General features: G+C 43.7%; 1 protein-coding gene across 1 annotated transcript in view; it reads left to right on the plus strand.

The window, feature by feature from the left end:
* Window positions 1-8,083: 8,083 nt before the first annotated feature.
* mybpc2a (myosin binding protein Ca) overlaps window positions 8,084-13,699 on the plus strand; it is a 105,197-nt gene continuing 99,581 nt past the window's right edge. The window contains 1 exon segment of the mRNA XM_084328802.1: window positions 8,084-8,163. Coding sequence (XP_084184928.1) covers window positions 8,142-8,163 — 22 coding nt within the window. The 5' untranslated portion in view covers window positions 8,084-8,141.

Below are 13,699 nucleotides of genomic sequence, written 5' to 3' on the forward strand. Positions count from 1 at the left end.
CGCAATTCAACCAGCGGATCACTTCTTTATCCATCGAAAGGATCGGACATCATCAGAGTCCGGTAAACAACGTGGAGGAGGTATTGCCTTCATGTTTAACAAAAATTGGAGTGATCCAACGAACGTGAAGGAATTATCCAACCACTGCTCCCCAGAACTGGAATATATAACCATCAAGTGTCGTCCTTTCTTCCTCCCGAGGGAGTTAACGGCGATCGTCCTGGTCGGAGTGTATATTCCACCGCAAGCCAGCAACAAGGTTGCGCTCTCCAGACTACACGACGAGGTAAATAGAATACAAGTGGCTAACGTTAACGCCGCCATTTTAGTACTGGGAGATTTCAATAGCGCCAATCTGAGAAAGGTATTGCCCGACTTCTATCAGCATGTGACTTGCAACACCAGAGGCGGTAACATCCTAGATCACTGTTACACGCAATTTAAAGGTGGCTACAAGGCTCATTCTGATAGTGGCTTTGGCAAGTCAGATCACGCATCCATTTTCCTTTCACCAAAGTACAGACAGAGAATTAAAAGTACTCCCGTAGTCTCGCGAGAGGTGCAGAAATGGGATCTGACGTCAGAAGAGACGATCCGGTCAGTGTTTCACCACACAGACTGGATTGTGTTCCGCGACACAGATAACATTAATGCCTACACGGAGACAGTGCTGGACTATGTCTGTACTAGGGTGAAAGAAACAATCCCCACTACCAAAATGAAAGTTTACCCAAATCAAAAACCCTGGGTAGACAAATCCGTCCGTGAAGCTCTGAGAGAGCGCACCAAAGCATACAATTACGGCCTAGTGGCAGGCAACATGAATGACCACAAGGTGGCGCGACACAACGTAAGGAGGACAGTGTCAGAGGCCAAACGGCGCTACAGGGATAAAATTGAACTCCAGTTTGAACAAGCTGACTCTAGAGCTATGTGGCAGGGGCTCAAAACGATGACAGACTACAAAGGCGCCTCCCTCAAACTGAACAGTGACATCTCCTTAGCAAACGACCTCAATACCTTCTATGCGAGGTTTGATGCTGGTAATAACAACACCAGCTCACAAGCCTCGGCAATGGGGGGGGGGGGGTCGGCTGCTGATGGAGGCGCAGTGTTCAGGGTAACAGAGCATGAGGTGAGGCGGACCTTTAAAAAAGTGAATATCAGGAAGGCAGCAGGTCCGGACGGCATCCCCGGCCGCGTCCTAAAAGTCTGTGCCGACCAACTGGCCCCAGTATTCACTGACATATTTAACCTGTCCTTAGAACAGGCTGTCATCCCCACCTGCCTGAAGAAGTCCACTATTATCCCTGTACCCAAAAAATCCAAGCCTGCTTGCCTCAGCGACTACCGCCCTGTAGCTCTCACCTCCATAGCCATGAAGTGCTTTGAGAAGCTAGTAAAGGGCTACATCTGCTCCTCCCTCCCCATCAACATGGACCCCCTGCAATTTGCATACCGCCCCAACAGGTCCACGGAGGACGCCATATCCCATGTGCTGCACACAGCAGCATCACACCTGGACAAGAGGCAGGGGAACTATGTGAGAATGCTATTCATCGACTACAGCTCGGCATTCAATACCATAGTCCCCTCCATACTCATAGCCAAGCTCAGGGACCTGGGCTTGGGCTATGACCTCTGCCAGTGGGTCTTGGACTTCCTGACTGGCAGACCCCAGGTGGTGAGAGCAGGCAACTGCACCTCCTCATCCATCACCCTCAACATAGGGGCCCCCCAGGGCTGTGTTCTGAGTCCCCTCCTCTACTCCCTGTACACACACGACTGTGTGGCTCAGCGGAGTAGCAATACAATCGTCAAATTTGCTGACGACACAGTGGTGGTGGGCCTGATCTCTGCCAACGACGAGAGGGCCTACCTGGAAGAGGTCAAGGTCCTGGCGGGATGGTGCCAGGAAAACAGCCTCTCCCTGAACGTCAGCAAAACAAAGGAGATGATTGTGGACTTCAGGAGGTCGGGGGTCAAGGACTACAGCCCCCTCAGCATCGACGGGGCACCGGTTGAGAGAGTCAACAGCTTCAAGTACCTCGGAGCCTACATATCCGAGGACTTGACATGGACCACACACATTAACAGTGTGGTGAAGAAGGCACGACAACGCCTCTACTTCCTCAGGCGCCTAAGGAAGTTCCAAGTCAGCCAGAAGATCCTTAAGAACTTCTACTCATGTACAATAGAGAGCATCTTGACCGGCAACATCACCTCCTGGTTTGGGAATAGCACTGCAAAAGACCAAAGCAGACTACAAAGAGTGACACGTTCAGCCGAACGCACAATTGGAGGGGGGCTCCCCACCCTCCAGAACATTTACTACAAGCGTTGCAAGGGCAAGGCTAAGAGAATCATTAAAGACTCCAGTCACCCGAACAACTGCCTCTTCGAACTGCTGCAGTCAGGCAAGCGATACAGGAGTCTCAAGGCGAGCACAGAAAGACTCAGAAGTAGCTTCTATCCCCAGGCCATCAGGCTGCTAAACGAACAATGAATGAACACTACACAACAACAACCACCAAACGCACATAGCACACACATCCACACGCACACACCCACTTTAAACAAACACACTGTAGCACCCACTCCACACACTTTATAGCACACACCCACTTTAAACAAACACACTGTAGCACCCACTCCCCACACTTTATATTTATGGATGAAGGATTGCACTACAACTCGTACACCTTACTGTAAATTGTACCTAAAATTGTACCTCATCCCATTTCTGCTTTGCACTAGATAGTACTGTACATTAGTACACTGCATAGTATTGTGTATTGTATATTATATGGTAACTCAGAACATTGTACATATGTCTATACCGAACACTGTGACCTCATTTTCTTCTTCTAAATTCATGCTATATTATGTTATTATGTTATTTGATACTATCTTGTCTAGCACAGTCTCTGGAGCGTAACAGTAAGAAGCATTTTGTATGAAAGTATTCTGTACTTCTGTATGACAACTATTAAAGAACTTGAACTTGAACTTGAACTTGATATCCACATCTATAAACAACATAATACTTTTACATATCTGTAGATACTATATCTATCTGTACATATCCCTTACCTATTCTTACTAGATACGCTGCTGGCCACTATGACTACTACCTATTGTCTTCATACCTGTATCACTGTATATATATATAAATTATATATATATACAGTATATAATATATATTTTATACCCAGTTTAATCAACTGTACATTGGGGGCGACAGTGGCTCGGAGATTCCCAGTTCTATTCCCGCTCCTCCCGGGCAGCGTGTCGAAGTGTCCTTGAGCAAGACACTTAATCCCTAACTGCTCCCGATGAGCAGGTTGGCACCTTGCATGGTTGCCTCTTCCGTCGGTGTGTGAATGTGTGAGTGAATGCGTAAAATGTGAAGAACAAATTGTAAAGCGCTTTGGATAACAGCGCTATATAAATGCAGTCCATTTACATTGTATATCACTATTGCACTTTACTGTTACATTTGCACTCTGGTTGGATGCCAAATTTATTTTTGTTCTACTGTACTTGTGCTGTATAATGACAATACATTTGAATATAATCTAATCTTAATTCCCAGGAGAATTTGTGGTTTTGGTGTTCAGCAGTTCCTTTATATTCGACAGTAAATGTTTAAAATGACCTACTTATTCATCACGCAACATCCAAGCAAGAATAGTTCTCACTACAACCTGCGGTAAAAGCAAAGCTGAGCCCACAACGGCGACGGATGTGAAACCAAAACCAATCACTCCAACCACCAGGGATAGAAAGATATTAGCTGAACAATGGAGAGTACAGTGACAATAGACATGAGAGGAAAGTGATGTAACATCATAAGGTAGATTTCAAACCCATGGAACCACATGATGCGGACGCATTCCCAGGAATATGTAGGTCTATTTGTCTACTCAACCGCAGCAATACATCGACAACACCTCATTATGCACCTTTCCAGACAAATATTTCCGTTATTCTGGTGTGAAGTCATGTCAGTTACTTATTTCTGAAAGGCTCTAATCTCAATTATCTGAATAACAAAGTTAGACAAAAAATATTGAAAGATGTATTTAGATGTTAGGTGTTTTGAACTCTGATTTAACAGTTTTGTTGTTGTTTCATAATTATAATGCTGCATAAATTACCTTTACTTGGTACACCTCTAATTATTATTATCCTATGTTTGTACAGTAGCTACTTTAAAAAAAAAATTTAACATATTGTGGTATTTCGATCATCTCAATTCTAACGTAGTAGGGTGAAGAACCTGGGATGATGTAGCTTATGTCAGGAGAATACCAGCATTTTTGACATGTGAGTCCAGTTGCCTTGATACAAAATTGATGCCTCCATTTTTACTTGCGACCAGCAGCTATATTATATAGGTCACTGTCGGTTGGTCGGTCAAAAAAAAATTCCTAGGAGGCTGAAATTGGACATGGAGGTCAAATGTGTGTATGTGTTCATGCCACTTATAAAAGGGGGCGTGGTAATGGGAGTGGCCTATTGCAAAATGCTTGCAGCTATTGAAAGTTTGCGCTTGTTTTTCATAATTTTTACTGTACCATTATTGAATCATTTTATAGCCTAGTTATATTTTACAGATTCACCAGTGCCATAGGCTTCCACTGTATCTGACAATGTGTCCTAAACACATTAACACATTCAGCACCAGAGGTCGCTGGTGCCATTCCTCGCCTGGATCAATAATCAATCTGAAATCAACGCTATATTATCTGTATTATGTTTCATCATGCATGCATGAAAGGGTGTGGGGGGGGGGTGTTCTATGCTTCTATCATCACCAACGGAATACGTTACACAGTACATTACAGACACACGCTCCGATCGCGGGGAAGGAATTATTGGATCAACGCAAGATTGATAGCATATAGCCCTTACCTTGACTAGGATGTACTGCAAAAAGAATATTCCAATTATCTGATTGCCATTCCAATCGCCATCGATCTGCTAGATCCATTTCCGGTTTGTATGATGCAATAAACGCCGAAATCATATTGATTATTGCGTTTAGAAAGCTATCCCAATGCACTCGATTGTGTATATTGATCCACGCTACAAGATATCTCTGGCGGAGGAATTTCCTCGATGCACCGATCGCCACTTCCGGTTTGGCTTGGAGTGTAACTTGCCCGACATCCACCAGGCGGCAGTATTGAGGCGTTGCAATATCAGAACAGGGTCCAGCTGCGTTCCGGAGGGAGGCTGGATGAATTATGAATGCCATGGCGAAAAAATTAAATATTGATCCCAAAAACGTGTTCCTTCGTTGTTGGCGCACAACGCATGGCGGGCAATAACGTGTTAATTCGTTGTTGGCGTCCAAAGTGTTTTTTTTTTTAATCCACTTTTTCTCCCATTTTCTATATTTTCTCCCATCCCAATTTCGTATCATCCAATTCAACCCTCCCCTGTCACGAACGCTGTTTCTTGCCTCCCACAAGCCGGCTGCAATGTGGACTAAGTCATACATAGCACAAGTCCCCTCCGGTACTTGAGGTAACAGCAGTCGCATCTTTTCACCTGCGCAGCTCGATCTCTCAGTGGCGAGGAGTAACGCGTGGGAGGCTCACGCTGCCCCCGACACTTCCTGATTCTACTGCGCAGGCGCACCAACCGACCTGTAGGAGTCGCTGTCCACAACGCCCGATCCCCACCCATCAGTTTCCCACCCCCTAATACGGCCAATGTGTATTAGTATGAACGACCAGCTAAACTGAAAGCAATGTGGAGCGCTGGGCTCGAACAGGCAAGCCCAGCGTCTCCGTCATTCGTGGCGAGCGCCTTGCCCACTACGCCACATAGCCACCCGTTGGCGTCCAAAGTGTTAACGCTGGCCCCAAACAGCGCAGATGGCGAAAGCTAGTGGCCGTGAATGAGTTAATGAATCAATAATCTTTAATAATCTTGGGGGGGGGGGGGGGGGGGGGCAATACTTTTATTCCACATCTTTCTAAAAGCTCTGTTGATGTATTATAAAAAAAATTTAAAGAAAGATTACTCTACATAAAAATGTGATCTATAGCACCTTTAAGATACATTTTCAGATACACTGGATCAAGCAAAAATGACTTGAGAGACGAATGTCGAAAACACTGGTATTGTCCTTTAACCTGTACCTCAATATAGAAGCAAACCCTTTGACAGGCCGACAAATGCATGTGTTAAAAGAGCCCGGCTTCAACCTCTGCAGAGGATTATTGGGTTATGTAGGACACCTATAGCTAGATTGCTATATAATTAACAACTGCAATGTATGATTCACCTAGGCCTATCATAGAGTCCAGTCATAATAGCCTATAACTCACCGAGCTCAAAGTATTAGCATTAATGATTCAACATTAATGAACTGTTGATGGATAGAGGAGACACGTCCCAGAAAAAGAAGACATGAACATTTAGTAAGATGAAGCAGGAATAGAGACCGCGTAGAATAGAGTCTCTTTGTGTCTTAGTCAACCATTACCTCCCTATCTTAGCCAAGGGTCTTTTAGGCTACTCTCCTTGAGCATCTGAATCTCAAGTTGCACATACTTAAAATAGCTTATGTCAATCTCTGTCCATCTTTATGACTTAAGTTCTATCTCCCATATTACATTTTCAACAGAGCGTTTATTGATATGGCCAAGGTCACTGCCACACGGCGAAACTGGGTCAAGAGAACATTTACAGGAAGTCGTAGCTCTGTGTGTATCGCCGTGAGCCTCGCAGACAGCAAGGATAGCGCAGAACCCAGAATAGATAGGAGCTACTGTATACAGTAGTGTTGGATGTGGAAAGCTGCCTAGATTCTTCCTTTAACACCCATGTTCACTACACCTGTTCATGGTCTTGATAGGCATTTGTTATACATGTAAGTCTGTACAGTACATAACTATGAATGGACAAGGCCCAGGCCTACTGTACATGCACATATAGACATACTACTGTAGAGCATATAAACATTGCAACTGTGGGTGTGAGTGAGAGTGAGAGTGAGAGTGAGTGAGTGAGTGAGCGTGCGTGTGTGTGTGTGTAACTGTGTATGCACTTGTGTTGGATTGGGAAGCACAGACTTCCAAGAACTTGAGAGGTCAGAGACCTCTGTCTGCCGTCTTTGACCTCGTCCCCCGTATCGGGGCTCGGGGGCTACCAGGCCCGTAAAATATTATAGCGTGTTGACAGCTAGAGTCACTGGAGAACAAATGAGATTGTCATAGATCCGAAAAAAAGGCTGCTTTGGCTTCATTTATCTTTTGAATAAATCTTTTCCCCCAATGAAGTTCTATGTGAATTCAGCAGAACATTCAGCCATACAGCAATCTTGGATGAGCATATAATTTTCTTTTGTCTAAAAGAGTTTATAACTTCCATCAATCAGTCAAGTGTCTGTCAACACTGATGAGTGTCAATCAGTCTTTTGCTGTCGGGGCCCTTAAGCCTACGGGAGAGAGTCTACGTTTGATAACCTAAATCACCCCTTTAAAGATAATGTTTTTATAAAGAGGCCTTTTTTCTTCTTGTTTAATCATTGTTTTATTGCCCCCTCCAATTTAATTGGGTGTTTTTTTTCTTTGCCAACTCTCGCTACCTTTCCTTGTGACGCTATAATACCTTCCGTCTTGTGATCCCACAGGATTGTATTTAGAGACATAACTTAATAATTTTTTGTTCTTTAAAGCATTTGGTAACATTGTCTTAAAAAGTGCTTCATAAAGAAAGGTTTATCATTATGTAGATCCCGATCAGGCCTCCTTGTCCTAACGAGGTAAGCAATTACCACGTTTGCCAGAGGGTCGTGGTTTTCGTTAAGGCATTAAACCCCTTCACCCCTATGGTGCTTTCCTTTCCTCTCCACAGCAACCACCTCCTCCTCCTCCTCAGAGCTCTCAGGGTTTCAAGTGACAGCCGTCCCGTCGTCCACGGGGAGGGGGACTGGACTGAAGTGGCCGGCGGGGGGCGGGGGGGTCTGGCGCGCGGGGGGGGGGGGGGGATGCAGGCAGGCAGGCAGGGTCAGTCTGGATAAAAAGGGATGAAGGAGTAAAAGCAGACCGATCACGACAAGGAGGGAGGAGGACGCACGCGGTCAGAGGAGTTGATCTAGAAAGGGGAAAAAAAACACAGAAATGCCTGAAGCCAAGAAACCAGGTAAGCAGTGGCCTAATAGTCACTACATCCTAACCCCCTCTTGAGAACGCAGGCCATTTAAACCAGCCGTGTGTTTGGATGCCTCTCTAATTCATATTCAAAGTATGCAACTTTTTTAATGGAAATTATGAAAATATGGATATGCATAATCTAAAATACTCCATACAAGTGCAGTTAATTGCATGCATCAACAAGAAAGATCTAACCACTGTACACAACTAATAGAATATATTTTCATGGCATAGCGATAGGTATTTATATAATACAGTATACTAAGCCAATCTGAATGTTTTGAGGTTTGGCTGAATCTCGCTGTACTGTATTGTATTACACGATGCAGTTGTTCTGTTCCCTAACTCTGTGCTCTTCTTCAGCACATTACACCGAAGGGATCTATAGTGTGGGTTGGCAACAGAACAGAAACCCAGTCCAGCGCCATAGTTCCCCGTGTATATATGAGCCTGGCCTAACATTAAGCAAGCATCATTGCACAGTTAAGTGCTCCAGGGCATTCTCTTTAGAGAGGATGCACACAATTGATTTGTATTTTACGCCACTCGTAGAAACGGCATAAACAAGCCCCAAATCAGCCCTCATTAAGAGACGAGATCTGGAGGGCTGCTCCGCCACATGCACTGGAGGCTTTGTTCATTCGTAGAATGTTTGAGCTTTTATATTCAAATAAACATATTTCATTGTAGTAAAGGCACATAATATGGACCTTAGAATGTGCCCATAACCCCATAAGATCACCCTGGTTACTGTGTCCAACACAGTCGTTTTAGCTATGACCAACAGCTACAGTATATTCTGTAGGTCACTCTGTCGGTTGGTTGGTTGGTCTACTAATACAAATGTCTCCACTCTCGAGCGGCCACAGGTTTTCTCCCCAGGAGCCTGAAACTTGGCATGGAAATCAAGTGTGCTTGTGTGAAAGTTTGAGTGTGTGTGTTCGTGCCAATTGACATTGGCGACAGGCGCGGCCTATCGTAAAAAGGTTGCAGCTATTGAGAATTCGCTCTTGTTCATATTCATTGTGAGAGGAGCAGCGCCAGGATTTGTCTTGTCAAGATCAAGATCAAGATCATCAAGATAGCCTTGGCCCTGTTGTGTCTAGCATTGTATTCACAGATCAAGATTTAACTGTCCAAGATCACAGGAATAACAATGTGAATTCTGTTTAATTAAGGGGCGAATTCTCCCTTTAAGGCTCAGAGTTGACCCGATTTATTTCCATGAGCTATTATTTATAATGTTTTTAATCATTCCGGTAGGGAGTGAGAACATTATTATCGGTTTACTGTGTGTTGTTTGTTTATTATTATCTATTTGTTGTATTAGATAGAATGGGGCAGCGGAGAATAACATGAGAGTAATGAGATGGAAAGAAATGGCTGCATGATACTGAAACAGTAGTATACTTATATGTGCTAATTACAGTAGAGCAGAGTTGGCTATTGTGGGTGTGTGGATGTGTTGTAAGTGTGAAGCGAAGCATAGCGTGGGTCCATCTGGGTTCATGGTTCATTTGACTGAGGAAAACTAAAATCACTTTGGCGAATGGGCAAAAATCAACACTTACCTTCAGACAGGCAGGGTTCAAGGTTAGATTACATACAGTACATAAACTAAGGTGATGACCCCCGTCGTTGATAGCAACGACCGAATACATTTGGTGTGTTTTGTTTTTGTTGAATTGACAGTATTATTTATACTTTTGACGTACGACTGTATCTACAGTACATGATGCCACTCCAACGCTGCGGGAGTCGACTGTGGTTACTGTAGCTGTACTTGGCATCACTTTTGATGACACGAATATCTCGAAACCTAATGTCTGTGTTTACATAACATAGCAATAAGTGTCACGGAAATATATTGCCCGTATCTAGTAATATCTGTGTCTGAATTAGGGGGGGGGGGGCATTGTAAATCACACGGCAGCATGACATCTGAGACACGAATACTTGGATAACCAGTCATTGAAGGAAAGATGGAAGGAGGGAGGGTGGGGGGGCGGAAGCGACTGAGGGTGGGAGGGAGTAAACCGAGAGATGAATGAGACATGTTAAAGGGACCTTGCCGGATCAGGATTAAGTAACTAGCGTGCATCGTATCGCTCCACCTCAGACATTGCTTTGTCTGACCCTGATGACCTCCCATTCCTTTAACCTGCATTCATCAGTACACATGCAGTGTAGCTATACCAAAACAGATTGTCTGTCGCCAACCTGTTTTCAGATCATTTATATCATCACAGATCATTTATACCAATGATATTTATCTTTTTTGAGCCCATCCATATGCTGATGACACTGTTGTGTATTCTATTGTTGATTCTGTACAACTGGCCATTGAGAACTTTTTCAACAACAATTTCTTTCTTCCTTTTTCCTTTAATGCCCTCCAGGAGGTGCTTGTTAATCTTAAATTGGTGCTTAATGCAAGTAAAACAGTTCACAATGTTTACAGAAATATTGAATATATAATGGTTTGCATATATCCACTGGTTCTAGCATTGAGAGTCACAAGTATAAATATCTTGGCATCTGGCTTGATGAGAAATTTACATTTAAATACCATATACTGTAGACAATCTTGCCGGCAGGCTGTGACAGAAAATTGGCTTTTTGTACAGGAACAAAACCAGCTTTCCTCTGATTAGTAGGAAGAGGATCGTCGAAGCAGTTCTGGACTTATGGTGATGTCATTTATAGACATGCTGCTGCTTCCACTCTTAAACCACTTGACTCTGTCTATCACTCTGCCTGCAGATTCATTACTGGTGACAGCTACAGTATGATACTCACCATTGTCTCCTGTATGATACGGTTGGTTAGTCTTCTCTCGCAGAGAGGTGCATTAATCATTGACATTTGTTACTACTACCTTACATCACAATGTTGTTAGATTGGAACTATGGACCCTATCTGACTAGCTCAAATGACTGGCTTGTGCTTTAGGTCCCTCAAGCTTGTTTTGGCGCTCCTGACTCATGGAACATCCTTCAACACACTTTAAAGATCAATACTCTTCCAACTTAAAGTAGGCTATGCACAGTTCAAAACCACGATCACTAACCACCATCAGTCCGTAACTGTTTTAGCTGATTTTCTTTATCTTTATCTGATTTCCCCCTGTTCTTATCTTTGTTTTTATCTTGTGTTACTAATTTTAATTTATGTCTGTCCACTCGTCGTCATTGGCAACGAGGGAGACCTCAATGGTTTTTATGAAGACTAAAAAAAGGTTTGCCGATGATGATGATGAATGATCATTTTCCAGTGTAACTGTGCCCGTGCTGCAATCTTTCATTTTTAGCAATGAAAACCCATCCATGTCTAATCTATGTCACTAAGTAATTCCATCCCTGCATTTCTGTACGTCTTACTAATGTCTGGACGCTGACATCATGTATATCACGTTCCTGTCACCACATTACCAGCAGCCTTCATGCTTTTCTCTCACTCTTACTTTCGCACCAATCCCAAATCCTTGCCCCTCCTCTGAACCTGGTCGTCAGTTGGCTGTATCTCATGTGGCTGCCTCCTGTTGGGACTTACTCATCATAGTTAAAACCGTCTGGTACTCAAGAAGCCTCGGGGATATGGAAGAAGCACGATGACCAATAAACAGCATTAAGAATAGTCCTGCTGCGGTAGGAGGCTGTGTGGCCTTCTGGTTCCATGGGGAGAGAGAGATGAGCAGCCGCAAGGGGGAATGCGCTTGGTCAGCTCAGGGTTGACCTAGCTTAAAGCGGTTTATTTAAAAGCGACAATGACAATATTTTTTTTGTTTTTGTTTTTTGTTGCATTAATTAATCATGTCCTGGAACGCGCACAGGGAAAATTCTGACAGCTGGCGCTTCAACACAGCACTTATGCCTTGTCTCCATTATCTATGTTCAGCCTGGTTGGAGCTAGCCATGGTCTAGCATGGTATGGTATGGTTGGGTTTGTGTCTCCATTAGCTATGTTCAGCCTGGCTGGGGCTAGCCACGGTCTAGCATGGTATGGTATGGTTGGGTTTGTGTCTCCATTAGCTATGTTCAGCCTGGCTGGGGCTAGCCATGGTCTAGCATGGTATGGTATGGTTGGGTTTGTGTCTCCATTAGCTATGTTCAGCCTGGTTGGAGCTAGCCATGGTCTAGCATGGTATGGTATAGTTAGGTTTGTGTCTCCATTGCATTTCCTGTAAACTCTCCGGTTGCTAATCAACCTTTCAGAATTCACACCACCAACTGTGGTACACAAGCTAAACCATCCCAGCAACCATCCCAGTTTTGGCCAGGTTGTGAAAGGTGGCTGTCTCAGCCGGAGTCCAGCCAGGTTTGGCAAAGGTTCTAAAGACAATGGAGACGCTCACTGTGTGCCAGACAGGCCACAGCACGGCTAAAACCTGACTAGTGGAGTGGAGACAAGGCATTAGTGTTGTGTCTCACCAGAACATTTGAGGTTAGAGCAGCGAAGGTGAGTGCCGGGTTGAAGCGCAGGTGGTCTCGATTTGTTCTGAACAAGATTAATTAATAAAAAGTCAATTAAAAAAGAGACACATTGTCGCTTTAAACAGTGCTATCTTACTAACTAATTATGGGTTTCTCATTTGTGTTAACAGCTAATAATGAATTACTCAATTCGTAATTAACTGTAAATGCTGCCAGAGGCCAACATCTTCACCCCCCCCCCCCCCCCCCCCCCCAGGGAGCCAGACAGACACGGGTAGTGGCGAGGCCCAAGGAGAGGTGCCCTCCTTGTTTTTGAGAATGGAGAGCTTGATTAGTGGAAGGTTTTACAACCCTCTCCTCCCGTGCACTCGTAGTGGGAAGAGAGGACGTCGGCGTCTCGCACCACCCCCGCAGCCCCACCCTCACACGGCGTGTAGCGTTACCTCATACCGAGGCCATCATCGTGCCCCTCCAGTTATGTGTCTGTCCCCTTGATGGATCACAGACAGATGGGGAGTCAACAGACGAGAGCTGGGGCGGGTTTACAGAGTGTGAAGCGTCAACCGAGCCCCTAATACACGTACAGTTTATAAGACTTTCTAAACACATCCAGGGCATTTCACAGCGGATACAAAGCCGGCGGTGTACAGGGGCAATGAATCCTCTAATATAAAGGCTTCCTCTGCGATTCGAGCCGGCCCTTGGCCTATTTCAAGCGCAGGCTGGGGCGAGGTGAGGGGGTTAATGAGAAATAGGAGACAGGAGAAGATGAATGGAGAATTTCGGTGGATGTTGTCTTGGAATGCTTGTCTTTTTACCACAGATTGCTCCCCCTTGCTTTTCCTCCTTCTTTGTCTTTATTATTATTATTATTATTATTATTATTATTATTATTATTATTATTATTATTATTATTATTATTATTATTATTATTATTATTATTATTATTATTATTATTATTATTATTATTATTATTATTATTATTTATTATTTATTATTATTATTATTATTATTATTATTATTATTATTATTATTATTATTATTATTATTATTATTATTATTATTATTATTATTATTATTATTATTATTATT

This window comes from Notolepis coatsorum (genome assembly GCF_963971535.1).
Source record: "Notolepis coatsorum genome assembly, chromosome: 14".
Lineage (NCBI taxonomy): Eukaryota > Metazoa > Chordata > Actinopteri > Aulopiformes > Paralepididae > Notolepis > Notolepis coatsorum.